Source organism: Vanessa tameamea, chromosome 2 (assembly GCF_037043105.1).
Source record: "Vanessa tameamea isolate UH-Manoa-2023 chromosome 2, ilVanTame1 primary haplotype, whole genome shotgun sequence".
NCBI classification, from domain to species: Eukaryota; Metazoa; Arthropoda; class Insecta; order Lepidoptera; family Nymphalidae; genus Vanessa; species Vanessa tameamea.
In genome coordinates this window covers 9,938,783-9,960,389 of record NC_087310.1, presented here as the reverse complement: position 1 = coordinate 9,960,389, position 21,607 = coordinate 9,938,783, and the positions used below count along the sequence as shown (strand labels likewise).

General features: G+C 32.2%; 2 protein-coding genes across 2 annotated transcripts in view; both read right to left on the bottom strand.

The window, feature by feature from the left end:
* LOC113402043 (5'-deoxynucleotidase HDDC2) overlaps nt 1–21,607 on the bottom strand; it is a 378,551-nt gene that overhangs the window by 240,966 nt on the left and 115,978 nt on the right. The window lies entirely within an intron of this gene.
* On the bottom strand, nt 11,394–14,748 carry LOC113401462 (ciliary microtubule associated protein 1B-like). The gene is made up of 5 exons (XM_064218148.1): nt 14,551–14,748; nt 13,112–13,243; nt 12,799–13,018; nt 12,032–12,221; nt 11,394–11,639 (listed from the first exon to the last, which is right to left on the bottom strand). The coding sequence occupies exons 1-5, from the start codon at nt 14,681–14,683 to the stop codon at nt 11,514–11,516; spliced, it is 801 nt and encodes a 266-aa protein (XP_064074218.1). The 5' UTR covers nt 14,684–14,748; the 3' UTR covers nt 11,394–11,513.

Below are 21,607 nucleotides of genomic sequence, written 5' to 3'. Positions count from 1 at the left end.
TGATACAATGATAATATGAATAGTACCTTTAATACTTTCTATATTTATGAATCTACAGTCCTGATTAATAACTAGTTTAAACTTGAAATGAACGTGGTCATAATGAAAACAAACAACCCGGTATTCTCTGTATTATAACTGGCACCATTCCAAACAGAGCTCACAGTGAATATGCGTGCTCCGAAAACCTTAATCATCTTGTTTGGAAAGATAAAGGATTACACGAATTATTACAACAAGTAGGTTTACGTCACGTCACGTACATTGATTCATCCCTGTTATTTCTTAAAGATTCCATATATATGTATATTTCGAATCTATACCAATATTATAAATGCGAAAGTCTGTCTGTTACCTCTTCACGCTGAAAGATAGTTTGAGTCCCAGTGAAAGACATTTTTTTTTATGGTATCGGTAAGCGGACGAGCAAACGGACCATCTAATGGTAAGTGGTCACCACCGCCCATAGACAATGGCGCTTTAAGAAATATTGACCATTCCTTACATCACTAGTGCGCCACCAACCTTGGGAACTAAGGATGTTACATCACTTGTGCCTGTAGTTACACTGGCTCACTCATCCTTCAAACCGGAACACAACAATACTGTGTACTGCTATTTGGCGGTAGAATAAGCTGGCTTAATACAAAGGACACTTTCTTTAACTCATCCCTCAGTAATAAAGGGGGTGACGATTCGTGTGCTATATATATATATATTTTTTAATGTTATTCAAAACAAAACAACATTTGAAGCAACAAGTTATATTTCATATGTTATATGTATATATATTTATATGATATATTTTATATGGCTTTGTATTTCACTTACCGAAGTAGAATAGACCCAACTCATTTCAACCCTTGGTTTTCGTATCGTTTTGTTTTTTTTTTGTATAGCGCATTCATCAATACCGTCTGCAGTTAACGCCTCAACTACCCGAATAGCGGCGAAAAATGAAGAAAAGAGAATACCCAAGACGGGATTGGGTCGGGCAGCAACTGGTCGAAAAAGTCTGCAACGTCCTTTTTCTTAAATCAAATAAATGTCATACGGAAAGCGAATTATCACAATCAGGTGTTGCTGTTCTTTATGAACTCGCTTCGTATCTCAGTCGTGTTAGAAATCGATTTACATTAATACGCTATTACAATGCGTTTTAGTGACATGGAAATTTCACGGCCATTTTCTCTGGTGAGTTTTTTTCTTACGGAATAGCTGCAATCTATAAGTTATTTTACAATAAAAAGTTGAATAATAAGCGACTAAAGACTTGTATTATTATCGAAATAAACAATTGGGTGGTGAATTATAATGTTTATTGAAATACAATAAAATAATTTCAACTGAATCACTTTTCCTGCTAGTAACAGACTTTTTTTTTCTTTTTTTTATGATATCTATAGGCGGACGAGCAAATGGGCCATCTGATGGTAAGTGGTCACCGCCACCCATAGTCAATGGCGGTGTAAGAAATGTTAACTATTCCTTACATCACCAGTGCGCCACCAACCTTGAGAATTAAGATGTCACGTCCTTTGTGCCTGTAGTTACACTGGCTCACTCACCCTTCAAACCGGAACACAACAATACTGAGTACTGCTGTTTGGCGGTAGAATATCTGATGAGACTTAAATAGTCTCATCAGATAACATTTATTTCAATTGTTCCAAACTATCTAATAAAAACTATTTCTTTCCAAAAACAACAGTTTCAAAACTAAATTCCGACATTTGTAACATACAATAAATAGTTCTGACAAAGTTATAACAATATATAAATCGATATCGCCCTAGTGTTGTTTTTGTCCCGATAATACGTAAACTCTTTGTCGGAAAAATATGCGTTAATAATTTGTGAGGAATTTCATTACTGCGCGCGTTGTTGGCTTTCAAATAAATAGGCATTTTATTACTTTTATTATCTTTGCAACGTTCGACATTCTATCAAGCCTGTAGTAAAACATATAAAGAAGAAGAGCGGATTTTGAAGCAATTTAGATAATTTTATTCTATTTAGAAAAATTAATATTTGTTTCCACAATATCAAAATAAGTGGGTAATAAAAATAAAATCAACGTGTTTTTAATCAATATCTATAAATAAAAAATGAATCAAATCGACTTTTTTCATTTTATTTTTATCAGTCTTGATTAAATAAATTATTAAGATTAATAATTTAAAACCTAAAATTTTTTGCGTTTAAAATTCTAGATAAAAAATGTGGCCGTCACAGAACGTAGACGTTTTGACATCTGAGGGATGGCTATTGAAATAATTTATAATTAATGAAAACTCATACAAAAATACGAACTACCTAATAGAAATAAAAAAAAGTTTTATTCACCAAAATAAATCAACACGCAACATACATTATCATTGTCTATGGGTAGTGGTAGCCACTTTTACCAATCCGCCTACCTATATCATAAAAAATACGAAATATGACTAGTACTAAAATATATTAACTTAAACAATAATAAAGAAAAGTAAGTAAACAATTCCAGGTGGACTTTATTCTTTAATACGAAACCCATCGCAACATATAATCTAAACATAAACAAAAAACGGTACCCAATCGTAATAAAAGTAAAGTTAAATTCGATACATTCTTCATTTTTGAAGCTGATTGAAATATGAGTTATATACTCGTACTAACAAATGTTCGATATAAAATCAACACTCAGCCAATGATTTTATTCACACACAAGTAGCCATTACGAGTATGTTCTCAACAATTATTCTATATACAATTATACATACATATAAATATAGTCTCCCTCTCCTACGATTTGGTGTATAATATTAAGAATAATATAATATTGTTAATTCTAATTTAATTTATTTTACATTAAAATGAAATGTTTCCCTTCAAACTACGAAGATGTTGGGTTGATTCATTTTTCGATTTCCGCAAAGATTTAAAATTCGTTTCATGAAATGGTTTCCAGAGTATTTGGAGCGGAAATCGAAATCAAAATGAAATACCATTTAAGAAAAATTATATGTCACTTTAGAATCCTTATTTCCAAAGGAGGTGTACGGTTCTGGCATCTTACGTTAATATCGGAGGTGGCGTTTGCAACAAACAGAATATTTTATGGAAAAGTTTCACAGAAACATTTCCGTTTAAGTTTTGTTACATAATATTTTTTATAAAGAGTTTTACAATGCCGGAGTTTTGGAGATTCAGTTAAAATTAATATGATAATTATATTGAGTCATCTTAATACTGAAATGATTCGAAAAAGTTGTGAAATTTAGAATTAAAATTGTGCGTTAGAGTATTATCGAATGAAATATATTCTTATTTATACACACTAGACAGTATCGATGTATATTACATTTTTTAACTGAGTATTAACTGCTTAACTGCACTAAGCTTAAAGCCAGCGCTAGTAGTGGATACGATAATAGCCCAGGGGTTAGAATCGATCGATTCTAGTAGGCAAATATAGGCAAATTGAATAATTTACCATCGGGCTGAAGTTCATCCGCTATTAATAAAATTATCGATGCGAGACACAATTGAAACAAACGCAAATATATGTTTAATTATTCAGCGCATATTATAGTTTCTTTGGCTTCCATTTATCTCATCGGATTATGAGATTAAGGGAACGACTACTTGAGGTTGTCCGCCCAATTATTGATTTTTTGACGTTTCAACCTTGACGACCTCCGTGGTCGAGTAGTGTGTACATCTGTTTCCGTGGGTACGCCACTCCGAAGTCCCGAGTTTGATTCCCGGCTGAGTCGATGTAGAAAAAGTTCATAAGTTATGTTGTCTTGGGTCTGGGTGTTTGTGGTACCGTCGTTACTTCTGATTTTCCATAACACAAGTGCCTTAGCTACTTACATTGGGATCAGAGTAATGTATGTGATGTTGTCCAATATTTATATATTTATTTAATTGTACGTTATAAGACGGTCTACACATTTGGCTAGTTAGTTAAAAAGTCCACTGTGCCAAAATAGGTGAGGACGACATCGCTAAGGATAGGATTAGGATTCTAGGCAGGATATATATCAAAATAATTTTACTTAAATTTCATACTCCAGAATTAAAAATGTGGATAAGAGTAACTAGTAAGTTACTAGCCGGTTCTTCGGCAGTATCTTCTTTCCGAACTGCTGTTAGTTTTACATTTAATTCAACACTGTAACATGAAAATAAAGAATTATAATGAAGAACATTGTTTTTTGATTTTAAATTCGCAGCTGTGCAATGTTGACACATACAAAGCTAGACGCCTAAATAGACTACAATGGAGTTGGATGTCAGTCTGTGTGACTACAGGACCGCAATGAATGCTCGTCACTTTTACAAATTACCGGTGCACGTGTGAATAACACGGTGTCGTGAACATTGCTTTGAGAGCGACTTGAGACAAATCATTCGAGCTTAGCTTCTTTTTACATTTCCTCTGGGTTTTTAATTGTCTCCCAAAGCATGGTAAATTTTAAGTAGAAGAAAAAATATAATAATTAATTGTGAATTCAACTTAGTAATCTTTATAACGTTGCTCTTGACGTGAACCTTCTTTTTTCGAGCGTCAGTTGATATTCTAAGTTCAATCGACTATATAAACCTATTAGTGTAGAATAATTAATTAAACTTTGTTAATATAATAATAATACTATGTATCTCCTGCGGATTGCCGTAAAATGGGAACATTATGCCACCAGCTATGTGATGTTTTTTCTATCTTTTTCTTCCTCATTTATTCCAAATTTAAACAATCATTTTGTAGTGATAACTTCGTATGGGAGGATAAACCGCTCCGATACGTAACGCGTTACGGCGCCAGTCTGTCCAGCTTCCCTTTCTCTTACGCATACGGTAGGCAGGCAATAATGATACTAATAATGTAAAGACACAAAATTCTAATGTATATAATATATATTCAAGAATTGTAACTTAGAATAAAATATATTTTATAGTAAAAAATAACCAAAATAAAATTAATAAATAACCTTTTCTTACAATATCATAGTAACATACATAAAATTTAAGCGATAACCTAAGCTTTTCTCAAGCAAACAATTTCAATATTAAATAGTTCACCTTAGATTAGTTTAAATTATCACTACTGTCGTGTGTTCCGAGACGCACATCTAGTTTTTTTTATATAGTTACTTGTCGGTTTTTTAAACTTTTATCATAACAAATATTAAACAGATATACGAATACATATACGGATATTAATAAGTGATAACTTTTTTTTATTTACCCAAAAACGTTGTTGAACGTGAAAATATATAATTTACATGTTATATTTTTTACATAGACGCTTACGTAGTTTCGTAGTGACGTTACGCAACGTAGATTTAAGTGTCTGATCTTATATTACTGTTCAGATCATTCTATGTATGCTTTATAATATTTAACCGTAATTCGTATTGTCAGTTTTGGTTTCCGTACGTACGTACGTAGTTGTTACACAATGAGCCATTACAATACACAAATTTATACATATATGGCGAAAAACAATAATTCACTATTATGTTTCAGTCGCTGTGTGGTTCAGAAATCAAAATAATTGGCTTAAATTGAAATGTAAATTAGTATTATAAACAATTTCGTTTCATTTACATGGAATTATATTTTTATTATTTTTTGTAATATGACATAAAAATGAAAATTTCACTCGTGGAATCGAAAGACAAGGGGTTGAAAATGAGAAATTTAAATGAGATGTTTAGCTTACCCCATGAGAACGACGACATTGTCTTGACAAATAATATACTACGTATATAATCTGGATGTCAAAGATTCTTCAAGTGTTTAAAAATATATGTATATCAATTATAGACGAAAATAAAGACAAGAACTTAGTTGCTAGATTTCTTGATAATTTTAGTTTAAACTCTTCGAGTATTATTGTAGATTAGTATAGATTTATTCATTTAGGAAGGCGCGCCCCTCCCTTTTTAAATTTAACGTCGGAGTGCATTAGTCAGAGTAAGTGACGATCGTGCTTACAAGATATCTTACTGCATGCAACGATTAAAAGTAAGGACAGCAAAAAAATACAAAATACATTACATTTGTTAAGTATTGTAATTTCAGTAGTTCGGGATGGCAAAATAAAATTATGTTTTTACAATGATGCTCCAATCTCTCTATATATCTTTACAATCCCCCACAATCATCCAATTGTTTTTCTTATGACAGCTCAATCATTTTTTACAATAAGAAATATTGTTACATGCCAGTATTAAATGTTATCCCATAAAATAATATTAACTAAAGTTGTGCAAATTATTGATCAATTAATTACAATAATAATTGTATATATTTATAATATGTGATATTATTAATGATGTAATTAATTATAATATCATATGACGTAGCACCGTATGGAGGCTAGGGCTAGTCTCTAACTGTATATATAAGATCATCATTCAGTACGTGTACACCTTAACGCTTTACTATATAAATATTTATTTTGTTGTTAATCTTCAAATTGATTTTTCGTAGCATGTGTTAATTAAATCATTCTATTTCGGCTACATTTTACATTTACTTATAACTATTTAACTTGTCTGCAATATGTTCTGTGTAAAAAAACTTATTTTTCAAAGTTACCTATTAGATCAGTGGGGAAAGCATAAGGTTCGAGAGTAACAGCCTGTAAATTTCCCACTGCTGGGCTAAGGTCTCCTGTCTCTTTGACGAGAAGGTTTAAGGTTTTTGTATTTAATTAAAAGCAACCCAACAAAGCACAAGAACTCACTTATGAAATTTCACTCGTCAAACGTGAAATGTGAACACCAGCTTATATGTATTCACAAATTTTAATGCGTGCATCATATAGATGCTATGTTAAATAATTATTATTAGCTTCTAATTTGTTCTCACGGAATAAGTATACCGTATAAACAAAGGCCATGGCGGATTTTTATAACATTAACAATAGTTATTTTAAAAGAGTAATCTCTATTAAAATAACTGTTGTTAAAAAATATATATATTTCAGTTCTATTTGTAGATATGCCACATGGATAGGCAGTTTATGCCGTCAGGTCCAGTTGCTATCACAAATATCTGATCATCAGTGATAAAAATAAAATGTTTCTGAAACTAAACAATTCAGAATACACAAAAATACTAGTCAAAATGCCGTGAGGTGCGATTAACAGTTTGTATCAGCAAAAAAGTATTACAAGTAAGCTTAATAAAAACTAAAAAATAAAATGCTGTATTTAAGGTTTGCATTGTACAGATTTTTATTAATACATACTTATTGTTATGAATTATGACCTTACAGTAGTCACATATGGTATCTAACGTGTGACATCTCACCTTGGTAATAGCCAATATTAACATTATATGCTCTCGGAAAATTAGTAGGCCATCTAAAGCACCGCGCGTGTTTATTGGTCAAATCAAATAACGCTTGCTAAGAGGAAATGAGAGAAAATATATCAGAAATCAAAAAATTACAAGTAAAGAAACGATTACCTTATTGATGTCACTAACTGTTACCCGTTCGCGTGATTTTCAATCTATGGAAACTTCTCGCTGGCCAACTACTGTGAAATGGTTGTACTAATTCAGAAAGTTTCGTGAGCTGCGTCTACTATCTCAGCAAAGTTTTATCAATATAAAACAAAGAAACATTAACTTTTACAAATAATGATCGATATTATACAATCATTAAAAATGTAATAAGGAACGAAAAAAACGATGGATTTTAACAATAGAAATTTAACAATAAAACAAAATTATTATTTAAAAGTAACTCTCTTAGCTCTTCACGCTTAAGCCATTGACGCAATTTAGATCAAATTTTGTATGAGATAATTTGATATAATTTGAGTCCCGGGGAACGCCAGAGGCTACTTTTAATCGCCCCTCGAGGGGGTAAAATTAGTTGTACAGGTATAGTGTGTGCTATGGGTATAGTATTATAAATTTTGCGCGGGTGAATACGCAGGTTTAGTTAGTATTTTTATATTTGTGTATTGGTAATGAGTTAGGAAATATTAATTATGTGATGTGAATGTCCAAATTAATCCGTTTTAACTAATTGTATAATACGTTGTATTGTTTTGACGGTACACTAAACATGTTTCATAAGCTTAATCGAACTTGTCTTTATTCGTTTCTTTCATAGACAGCCTGAAGTTTTTAAACTACGAGTAAATACAAATAGCAGTCCGGGAACTGAGGTCTACGGATTCCCTTCAAAAAACGATCTCAACCTCAAACTCTCTCCGATCCGGTCGCATCGGAGTTGCCATCCCACAGGATTATGAGATTAAGGGAAAAAAGAGTAAACTGTGTTTGTGCACGTGCCTGTGCACTATAATAAGTCCTGCATAGTATGCTAGTCTCCCTTGAGATTTGCCGTCGTGAGAGACGTGGTTGTTATCAGATGCGGACATAATCATCAGCGAATAATCTTCTCTTTCTAATGTTAAATCAATAATCTCAGAAAGACAGAAATTAGTGTTTGGGTTCGGCGTACTAAATATTTTCCTTCTATTCTCCTCTATTATTCGTCACCTGATCGTTCATCTCCTCTTTCGTCCATTTTCGGTCGTCCTCTTCCTCTACATCCCTCTACTCTCATGCTCATCACTCTTTTACTGATATGTGTCTCTTCTCTGTGCCTCAGATGTCCATATTCATGACCATATTCTTATTGTCAAAATGTTTCGATGAATTTGTCACATATTTGTTAAGATCAAAGTAAACCGCAACATCGAGGTTCCACGAAACGTGGCTACGGTCGTATCATACTTGAATAATATATCGATTAAATATATTATAATTACAGTTACCTTAACCATGACAGGGTTTTGTGTACGCCCGTCTGTCTGGATGCGACTCACGGTAGAATATAAAATTGCAATATTTTTTAAAGAATGTTTTAATAATAATAATCCCATCGATCAAAATATAATACATAACGAAACAGGTAATAAATGAGATACGAATTATTTATTCTATTTCGTTTTGTTTCAACATTATTAATAATATATTAACAATATCACGAAAGCAACAATAGGTGAACGCGCCTATTAATAATTCCGAAACGCTGCTTTTAATTCATAACCGTTCGCTCAGATACAATTATTATACGTAATAAGGTATGTTTAATTTAATAGGGGGGGATTTACGCGAAAATAAGTCATAATTACCTAGTTATAAGTTTCAAAATATTTTATATAATTTATATTTGTTGCACCATACATATATGTAAATAGTTTATGAATTTCCTTCTCATCTTGAAGCACACCTTCTTGGGGAATAAGCTTATCCTATTGAGATTAATTTGTTATATAGATTAAGCTTGTTACAGAGCATGAAAAAGGTTTTCCGTTGCTAACTTATTCTTAGCAAATTTAAACACTATTTTTATTATCTATCACAAAAACTATTTTTATGGCATAGGAGGTGGTGGAAAGAGACTTCTACCAGCCATGGACGGGTCTTGCAGTTACATTGCTAGACTTTCAGAAATTGTTAGTCTCTTTTCTCGAAGGTTCCCAAGTTGTATCGATTTGGAAAAACGCCAGCGAAAGCTGGTTCTACAGAGTGGATGCGTGAGGCAGAAAATGCCTTAAAAATCGCACTGTTGTTGTGTGTTTTATTTTTCAGAGTAAATGAGCTTTTGTGCAAAACCATTTAGGTAGCCCAAAAAGAAATACTTCGTATTCTGGCATGAAAGGTAATTGTCTTAGTGTAAGTGTTACCTACAGTCTATTATATAAAAAAATTAAAAAAGTTATAATATTTTTTTAAAACATTTGTATTTTCGAAAATGAAGTTACCATAAAAATTACATATTTAAAAAAAATTAAATACGTATTGTAAACGAAGTCTCAGGTTAGAATACAACCATATTTTCAAATTTCTGAGAATGCAGTTCACGATTTGGATTTTCGGTAGTCGACTACGGTAGTGAGTATTTTGGCAAATATCCACATACTCTGTTTGGAGTTTCTGAGAATTCAATTCAGTATATTTGGAAAAGGTGTTTCTCTGTAAATTTTTGAATACACGTTGTTTTAAAATTAAGTTTTATATATATACAGGTTGTTTTTTATAACAATTATTTCGCAAGTATACAGCTTATTCTTAATTATTACATCTAACAGGAACTTTAAACTTTTTACAAGCTTTTATTTAACTTGCAATGATTTTATAACTCCACACGAAGGAACTCCTAATTTTCAATAGTCAAACAGCAAAGTAGTTTTGTGTTATATAAATATGAAATCTAGTTGTTAGAAATGTTTTTCGGCATAAATTTATTTTCTTTAATATAAGCGTATTATCCATAAATCGTGAAACCTTTGCCAACGAAGTTTACGTGATATTTTGTTGGTACATTTGTATGTAAACGTATAATTTCCTTTTGAATCTAAAATAAATATGAAGTATTTTTACATGCTCAACTCTTAACATTTATACTGATAATAAATTCTTATTAGGTACTTTCGAAGAAGACAACAATTTTTAACGAATACTACCTAACGGTGCAGGAAAAATCATTGTGCACAAGTGGTAACTTAACAGAGAGAATTCTAGCGTAGCACCAACTGGTTTTCGTTATTATCTTCCTTATTGGGCTGACCTGGGAATTGAACCAAAGACTGATCAATTGGTTGTGTTATATCTACAAAACCAACGAGACAACTATTTAAAATCTGATGTTGCAGACAAAATACAATTGTAGTCATTACATAAATATTTACTGAAATGGCGTTGTTTGACTTGCTTCCACGAATAGGGATTCAATAAGAGCGATCACGGAGAGCGTAAACCTAATCACGGAAAATCAAATGTATGTGGAGTCAAGAGTCGAGACCATTTCCAGTCTTGAGTCGTGTTTAAGTTGCAGACTCGGGCTTACTGTGTTTGTGATGGTAAAAGCATTTGTTGATTCATTACGATACTTCGGCTTCAAAATTTAAACTTTATATAATATAATTTTGTCTTCTTTTGTATTACTAATTGTATTACTTTAATCTTACTATAATTTTAGTGAGTGTAACTAAACATATCGGATGTTTCAAAAAGGCTGCAATTCGACTTTTAATTGAAATAACGTAATTTTAATCTGTATTATATCTGTATCTCAGCAATAACGCGCTTCAAAGTCCTCAATTGTTTCTGATTTATCTGCGTAAACGTACGACGGCGACTTTACATATCTCAAGAGAAAATATTCCGAAGACTTCAAATTGTGCGAACAATATAGCCAGTTAAACAATATAAAATATTCAGATAAACATAAATAAATACGATTACCAAGAAATGTATTGTCATCGGGATTGAACCAACTTAAAAAAGTAAAATATAAACATCCAAGATTCGATCTAAGTAAACAAACACACTAAACAAAAAGTTTGTGTAGAATAAAACTGGCTTGCATGAAATAGAATACAATTTATGAACGACATGGATATGTGCCTGTTTCTCTTCTTTAATAAACTATTCTAAGGGGTTTAGCATATTCATGAGTTTATTCAATAATAAAAACTTAACCAATATTATCAAACTTCTCCGGAAATTGCAAGGTCCAGTTTAGATGGCTTTAGGTATTCTTGCTGCTTGCCAAGATACCGTGTATGACGAATACCAAATGATGGAGCTGGAATAGTTCTCTTTGGATACATGAACTGAAATTTTCAAATACATTGTTAAAAATATGCTCGAGTGAACCAGCAAATTTATTGTACTTGGTATTTTACGATAAAAATATTTCTGAAAAATTGGTAAAATGACAACACAAATTTTTGGGTATCCCTTGAGAGAATCTATTATATATTATATACTTTGTTGCCGCATGCTATAACTTATTTCAGTATTACCAATCCGTTTCATTCAATTATTATTTTCAAAAAACATGGATCAATGAACTCTATATTCAATGTATCGTTTTTAAAATTGTATTAACAAGATAAAAAGTCAAGTAAAATCAATGAATATTTTTAGAAAAACTTGCACCTGTGTAAAATTAGTAGCATTAATGAAAAAGCTCTTAAAGATGTAGAAGTCATAATAGCTTTACCTTTTTCTCGCAATAGGTGTTCGGAGGTGGAACTTTAGCAGGCTTTAACGCTTTATAGGGTGCTCCAAATGAATATGCTGGTTTACTTTTCTGAATATATTCGAATTTAGGCTCATGGTCACCTGGGCTTGGATTTATTTGACTACTCAGTTTTTTTACTGTACTGCCAAATGAATATGATGGAAAACTCCTTAAAATATAAAAATAAGATAGTATATAAATCGATAGATAGATATAGTATATAGATTCGAAACTATTATGAATAAGACAAGATCTACCGTCATTAAACTTAAAGATTGCTCATTAATGCTTATTAAGTATTATACTACCACCTAAATATAAAATAGCAACCAAACCAAATATTTCAATATTACTTTAAATTTGTAAAACTTAATATAACAGCAAGTCAAATTTGAAGCATATTTTTGCAAATTTTATTTTTTTTATAATATCTGTAAACGGACAAGCTTAGGGACCACCTGATAGTAAGTGGTCGCTACCATCCATAGACATTGGCACTGTTTGAAATATGAACTATCCCTGAGTCAGTTCCTAGCCAACTTGGAAGCAAAGTAGTTAAGTACTTTGTACCTGTAGTCACACTGACTCACTCACTCTTCAAACCGGGACACAACAATACTAAATATTGCTGTTTGGCGATAGAATATATGATGAAGTGTCTACTCAGACGGGCTGGCACAAAGCCCTACCACTAAATTCAATGTTGCCTCACGGACTTATTATGGTATAATTATGACTGCATTTACTTTTTTCCTGGTATCCGAGGCCAATACATGTTTGGCGATGGAGTCCACTGGTCCCATGGTTCATAGGGCGGATTCGCTGCAGGACGCATGGTATACGCTGGAGGTCGTTTATACACTATCTCATTACGAGGTTCGTATGTCCCAGGTCCTGGCCCTTTCATTTTCTCGTTTGGAGGATCGATTCGAGGTGAGACAACACCATGTTTGATCTTGTAGTTACCTGTTTATTAAATAGAAACAATTTTTTTTTAAATAATATTTTAGTACTAGAACCTTAATGTGACATTAATAGAATTATGACATGAATTGTTACCTTTTCGTCCGAAGCCACTTGTGTCCAGCAGAGGCGCAGATTTTAAAACTGTCGGCTTACTATAAGATAAAGGTGTGAGATGTCCGAACGTAAATGCAGGAGCCTGCTTTATAAGTGAATATCCTTTACCACCTTAAAATATTGTTGAAGATCTACATAAAAAGTCAAACTAATATTTAGTAATAAAATATAGGTACTTATCCAAAAATATTTTAACATTCAGTTTTATATCGGCTAATGTATTATTTTTAATTTTCTCTGTTAATAAGTGTGAGTCCATTTTTGAAACTGAGTTTCATTCTAGTTCCAAACGAACAAATAAGCTGACATTTTGCATACACATTTGGTGCTTGTGACACTTAAACAAAAAAAACAAGAGATTTCGTGGGACACCCGGTTGGAACGAAGTTGCCTATGCAATATATACGTATTAATAACAGACACCATGAAATAAATTTACGTTTGAGAGTAACTAAATGACAATGACAAAATTGTTATTAAAGTCCTGTGTGAATTAAAACGATAACGAAAATTAAGGTTAAATAATATTTAAAACTGTATAAAATAGAAAGAGACAGAGAAAAAGGGAAAGAGAGGGAAAGATCGCGTGGAGAGGGCATAACGCTTCTTCTTTACGTGACGATTTCTGCCAGTCCACTCTACTCCACTCTATATCTTCTATAAAAGAACTGCGTTCCAAAACAAAATATTTGATTAAACTACTTACCGAACTAACCTTAGATACTTTTAGTTTTACTGGTATGCTTTTTATGAAGACTAATTTGTTCCGACACGCAAAGTAATATATAGAACTCTGACTCACTAGTAAATAGTACTTGAAAGTTACCGCATATAGCCGATAAAACTGGTCAAAATTATACTCCATTTTTTTTTCACGTTAAATGTTTAACATTAACAGCTTGTAAATCTCCCACTACTGGGTAATGCCTCCTCTCCTTTTGAGGAGAAGGTTCGGAGCATATTCCAATACGCAGAATTTAGTTTAAATTAGACACATGCAGGTTTCCTCACGATGTTTTCCTTCACCGCCGAGCACGAGATGAATTATAAACACAAATTAAGCACATGAAAAATCAGTGGTGCTTGCCCGAGTTTGAACCCGCAATCATCGGTTAGGATACACGCGTTCTAACCAATGGGCCATCTGAGTTCTCGCAAAATGTTAAAATTGCAATTAAATTTATTTCAACAAGGCTTAATTTTTAATTTCAAAAAACGAGCAAACAGTACTGCACATTGTATAAATTTATGTAAACTAATGATCTGATTCAACCCATAAAAAAATATAAAATTATAATAAGAATGAACAACATATAGTACTGAAAGCGGTCGTGTCGAAAAGGTCACATTAGCATAATGACAAACATTTTACCGCGGTGTAGTTTAATTGTAGAGGCTATAAAAATGTAATGTCTTACAAAATATTTCTGGAACTTCATAGTGATTTGGCCCTGGACATTGTTGAGCACATGAAACTGGACGACGAGATTTAGTTGGCTTCGCTGGAACTTGTTTTACCAGTTTAGCTCTACACTCCCAACCCCACGGCATGGCTAAATATTATCAAAATCGAAAAAAAATTAGATAAAGTTGCCTTGAAAAGTTCCTGAGGTAAATAATTCAACAATATTTGACAAACGCTAAATGTCTACAACTATTATTTTATGCCAGCTATAATTTAAAATGAGTTGTTGTACACTTCAAAGGATACCTTGTGCTTAGTAATAAATTTAAAAAAAAAAACTTCTAAAAGTAGATAATATTTTTTTCTTCATTCATGATTTAATATTATGTTTGTAATAATAAAACGTGATTAGATATATATTTGTTAATTGGATTTCGTGTTATAAATATCAATAATAGCATTCACTCATCAGTTACTCAGTACTATAAAAATGTAACACTGTATATAAATGGTTAGTTAGCGCTCTTTTGAGCCTCCCCACCGACTACATTCTGAGCCGAGGTGCGATCTCATAGGAGACACCCTCAGGACGAACGTCACTCTCGAGCCCAAAAGGGTTCACCTTAAGGCAGAGTCTTAGCACTCGCCCCAACGTTCGGTGACGCTGTAAAGGCCAATAGGGCCAACAGAAATACACAAATACAGATAAAAAAAAATAAAAAAAACTCTTTTGAGATTCTACCGGCTATGGCAAATCACTGGCAGAAGACTGTATAACGAAAGCGTGTATAGTGACGCATCTCTAAGAAGGGAAGTGTATAGAGTAAGTTCCATAATCGCTGGGGTACGAAAGCGTTATATAAAGAAGAAGGAATATGTTAACATTATGTGGATCAGATTGTTTGCATTTGATACAGATGAGTATAATGTATTGTCCATGTGGATTCAACTATTTAAACCATAGTTTACGAAGCTGCAAGGTTGTAGTAGATTGACCCGACAGTGGAATGAAGCTTCTTTTTTGGTCCAGTTTTTTATTACATGGGAATTCACAAGAGTTTCGTCTTAGTAGAACACTCATGACATTATTTTCTTACGCTCAAGAGACTGGTAAAGCGACCCAGGGTTAACATAGTGGAGAGATGTTTACGTTTAGGTTACGGGTATTTATCAATTTATCAATAGAAATATAAGTACATACTTATGATTTTGATTTGTAGCTTTCTGTCGAGATAATAAATTTTCGAAATCGATTACACGTATTAGATTTATTTAGAAAAGCTGCTCCTGTAAAAAGTAAAAAGTCCTCTATAAGGAACTTCCATCACTTATATAAGCCTCAGTACAAATCATATGATTCACAACAATGAACAGAAAAGTCAAAGTACCCTCTTATTTAATATCAATGTTATCAATATAATTTAAATCTAATTATTATTATTACAGAATTATTTAAAACATACGATAAACAATGTAAAATCTGAACTAAAAGTAATAACATAAATAAAGTCTGCCAAGGTAATCGAACACGATTTATTGAAGACAACGTAACTTTTAATCCATATAATTTTCCTTTTTTTAACGTAGCCATAAAAGCGAGTGGTAGCGTGACCTGAGAAAGCACTATTATCGCTGTATTATGTTTAATTATGCTTTAACTTAACAGTATACCGTTTGTGAAACTGGAGAAAAGGTTAAGAGTGACAAAAAACTTGATCATGGCAAAGCCGATGTTGCAGTATCGTGTTTAAAAATACAAAGACATAAGGTCGAGCATCTATTGACCTACATTCATTGCAGTTTAGACTTTGACACTAGTCAGAAGATAGATGTAATTTTCTTAGAAAATAAAGAGAATTTAGTTTTGTTCATAGGATATGCATGCCAAAATTTACAGCGAGAAAATATTTAAAATTCTAATTCCGCATAGCTCAAAGACAGATAGACGCAGGTTCGATCCGGGCCCATTGGGCTATTATGGTAGACTTTCCTAACGGGAGAAAACTTGCTACAATGGAAAGCAGGTATTCCTTTTTAAATGAAATTGCTAACTTGTTTTAAATCAAAGGGTTACCTTTTGAAATCATCTCATAATTATTATTACTCATTTTAATATGAAAACAGTATAAAATATTTTTAACTAAGATGAAACAATGATAGTTTAAGTTCCGAAACTAATTGTTGTGTAAAATGTGTATGTGTTTCAAAATTTCTTTAAAATTCATATTTCCTGGTAATTGTATGCGATTTCAAAGTAACTTTAGGAAATATGTGAAACTAACAAAACCCTCTGTTAGCTCTGACTCTATGTGGTCTTGACGGTTTTACCGATAAAGTGTTTTTTAAGGAACCAAAAGTGCGAAAAGTTTGCAATACCTGCTGACTGTAACAAACTTGACTAAATAATATAATATAAAAAAACATAAATTTGCAATTTCTTAACCTGCTCCTGTTTCACTTTATTACGTTTCTGCTTTTAATTGTCTGTCGCATATTCTCAAATATTCTCAATTACACTTTGTTGAAATAAATCCCTACTTAATATATTCCTTTCCCTTGTTTTTCTGTGATAAAACAATTATAACGAGTTATTAAAAAGGTATTTGATAATATTTCATCTCCAATTTACACTCCACTTGCAATGCTTTAATATATTAAAATTTACTCCACCGAAATGAAATCTTAAACTCTCGGTATCAAGTATATATAATTTAGAATTCGATATTTCGCAAAACTACAGTTGCATGATTGTTTTTAAAATATTAATTTATTTATTGGTTTTTCAGGCATGCAAAAACATCTGGTTTTGTACGCGCGAGAGATGAGTGGACTGTATTATGATGAGCAAAAAGGGGAGTTGTTACCTCAAAATCCGGGCTCTTACTTTGAAAAACACATTCTTCTTGGGACCGCTCGCTTAGTCTTTACACACTCGAAGAACACAAGCCAAGGGATAGGTGATGTTATTTGTAGGAGAGGAGAAGGATAGTTCGTTACACAAGCTAACTTTTAAATGCGGCGCACTCACAATGCACACATTGCCGCGGTCCACACGAGAACGGAAGTACGTCATACGTCAAAATCATACCATAGACAAATTATTGACGTTTCAATATATGCATAAGACCTAAACACGCTACAGTTTTTTTATATATTATCCGTTTTTTTGTACAAATTACGCGCTGGGTGCATTAGCACCCTTTTATTAGTATTAGCAAACTATTAGATTTATATCGTTGTAAAGTTACGGAAATAAAAACTTAGCCAAACGAGTATTCACGTAAGCAGTCTCATTAATCAAGTTCGTCTTGACTTGACGACTTGACGGTCTCCGTTTTTCCTGTGGCTAGCCTGTTCCGCTCCGTATTGAACCAATCAACAGAGACTTGGGGGGTGTTAATTACAAAATCGCGCTTACCTCTGTATACAATTGTTCTATAGGCCGCCCATACAAAACGACACAATAAAAAGGTATCTTCGCCCATTTAATAATAGGCGGGACATTTCCTTTATAACAATATTATAAATAAAACATTTCACTAATCGTTAAACTTATCGTTGCTGAATAATAGTTTGACGACATGCGCTACACACCTATTTATTTTGATTCTTTGTTATTTACAAGAGTAACTCTTCAATACTTTAATCTTTTAAGAGTCTTGTTTAGTAAAAGGTACAGATATCGTTTTCATTTCTTGGTATTTTAAACTCCGCAATTATAGAGAAACATTTAACATTTAGTTGAATGAAAACTACGAATGATACCTCAAAACACGATTGTGCTACGATTATTGTGTTTAAATTACAAAAACTTAAAAATAAACAAAGGTTTTTTATCTGTACAATAAAATAATAACTAGCTAATACCGATAACAACGGCAAAATCAAACATAAAATACTCGATAAAATTTCTACGGTTCAGGAAATTGAGCTGCACCGGATATCGTCGCACCGGAACGGCGTACGATGGAGGAATGGCTTCCGGTCGAGGTGGGCCACCTTTATTATTCCACTATTTTCTATTTGTAATACTAAGAGAAGGCTTTGTTTAAACAGTTCGTATTGCTTGCCAAATAAAATGATAAGTAATGAACCAGACATTTCAACTATACAAATAACTTTTATTATTGTAGTAATATTTGTTGGTGCGTAAAATCACAATTTATTTATTCTATCAAATATATTACTCTATCATATTTACATTTACTATTTCTTTTTTATAATTAAATAATTCAATCGATACTCATGACATCCCTTTCTCTCACTAAAATGTAAAAAACGCTTTCGTTATTTGAACATTTCTTTCTCTACTAATTTCACCTCAAAAAGAAAGAGACACGAATTTTAAGCCAAGCTAAGGATCTGACGCCAGTGCCGCGCCTCATTTAGGAATTATAATAATTTCAAAAAAGTACGTTCTGCAATATTTTAACAACTGCGCCGAAACAACCAGACCTATCTTGCTAACATCAATAAAAAATAATATTAACGCTACAAACTCTCCCGAAAGATTTATGTCCCGACTGATTTAAGTGGCTGTGCACAGCTATTAATAAAAGATCTTCAAGTCGCTCGAAATAAGGAGAAATCAAATGATCGACTTCGAGGTACGAGGCGTATGCCTCTTAATTTTTCCTCTTTCGGGCCACGCAAACGTAATCACAGCATTAAATACATAGAATTGTTATACTGCACAACATTGTACAGCTGAGTAATTACTAATTAATTTTTATTAATTACTATTAATTTTTTTCTATGTTCAAAATTTCGGGTCTATTTTTGACCGTAGAAGAGGTTCTTTGTCTGAAACAAATCCTGGGTCAATCAAATCAGGTCACGCTTGTCATAAAAATGGAACTGAATCAATATGTAAATTGTTATCTCCGTAGGACAAGAGGACATGTTACTAATTCAGCTTGCAAGATTTGATCTAAACGAAGTGACAAACATCAATACTAATTTTATACAATAAATACGAAACTCTGTGTGTTGCTTTTTTACGGCCAAACAATTCAACCGAATTAAATAAAATTTGGTACGAAGCAAGCTGGAACTCCTAGCGGGAACAGAGTCTTTTTATGTCCAATACCTGGCGACCAGCCCCTTTAACGCGAGTGAAGACGCGAGCAAAAGCTACAAATAAAAACTTGTAAAAAACTTACGAACTTCCTCGGAGTTCATAGGGACAGTTTTTTGCTTCACACGAGAGTTACTTCTGCCTTTATAATATTAGTATGGTTGACAACAGTTTTTTGTAAATTTGTGTTTGTTGTAATAATAAGCGATTGAAATCGTAATTTATTCATGCTACTTATCATAAATTATATAGTAATGTTTATTATATAATATATCTTAGTGGGCTATCTTCGTGTTTTACGACTATTGCAAAGGTCAGTTATAACGATCACTGAAAGGTACTCAAAGCGGCTCGAGCCATTGTCCTCCCCTCTCCAATAACAAGATTCGCACTCCGCTAGACATTAAATTGGAATATTAGTAACGTCTTCAATACAGGTGTCCTTTAATATCTATTTTAGGTATAACATAAATATTTAATGCTAAAATGTTTTACTTTTATTTATTATTTCTACGTTTATATCATTGATTTATTTATTTTTGATTATTCCTTATTTAATTTTCATGTGCTCAAATTTTGTTGATGAGTATTATTTATCTACAAATGTCAGATGAAAATCAGTCATCGAGCGGTTATTGACATCATAAGCACAATTCGTTTCTTAAATTTTTATTTTGATACGTAAATATAGATTAATAATAAAATTATATACAGTTTTAATATAAGAATCTATTTATGATAATTTTAGATACATTTCAATACCGAGCTAGTTATTTAAATTTCTTTGGATCTCTTTTATCGTCGGGATAAAAGGTTCTTTGACCTTAGGTACAAGAAAAACAAGGTAAATAAGTTTATTCATATATTACGATTGCGCGTTTGTTTTTTCTCGAGGATTGAAACTCTGTGCTCGTTCAACTAATATAAATACCTCATACTTGAATATCATAAATAAATATACGCACCATTTTCCTATTTCACATTTAAACAATTCTATATCTCGGAAGACCGAACGATGACACAATCACTTTCACAATTGAATTAGTCTGTAGCTTTCAGATCAATAATTTAAGATGTTTGTAAAGTTAGGAGACGGCGTCGCTCTTCATTTCTCGCAATGTTTTCGTTTTGTTAATCAATTTAGAGGAATTCGACTTGGAAAACTTTCTATATCGTATGTAGTGGCTGAAGGAATAAATAGGTATTATAGTCAAGCAGAATAAATAATTTATGTTCAAGTTTAAGACAATTTATATAGATCTTAAGCGATACCAGAAAAACATACAAGAATATACCTATACATAACCTCGCCTTAACCGCGTGGATGATACCTAAACGTATCAACAAGGTTAAAAGTATCTATGTATACTAATATTATAAATACGAACCTAACTCTGTCTTGTACCTCTTCACGCTGAAACTGCTGAACCGATTTTGATGAAATTTGGACATATAGGCTACGATTTATCCCCTCGACGGAGTAAAATGGAGGATGGTTTTGTGTGATATAGATAAAATTGTATAAAATTCGTGAAGTTAAAGCCGCAGGTTCAGCTAGTAAGTCGATAATTTCAAGTTTTTTTCTTATTTACTTGAGTGTTTATATTTACACTTTAATGTGGATAACATAAAAACAGTACATAAAAGTCCTAAGAACTAATAAAAATATACTATGTAGTACAAAACTCACCCGACAATGAATGAATATATGTATGTATGAAAATAATCCTCATTAAGCATTAAAATCTCACCTCTATTACTGGGTTCTGTTCAATGTTATTCTTAACGGTCCGGATCACAATTGCCTAAAATATATATTCCATTTAAAGAAACTAATGCCCTTTATTAATTTACGGAATATGAATTATTATTTTATTATGAAAGCTTTATTTGCGTTATAATATTTTATTATTATTATGATAAAAGTTTTATTTATATTGATAGATATAATATAAAAATACGATTGCGTTTCGGGACGCCCGACAGAAATGAT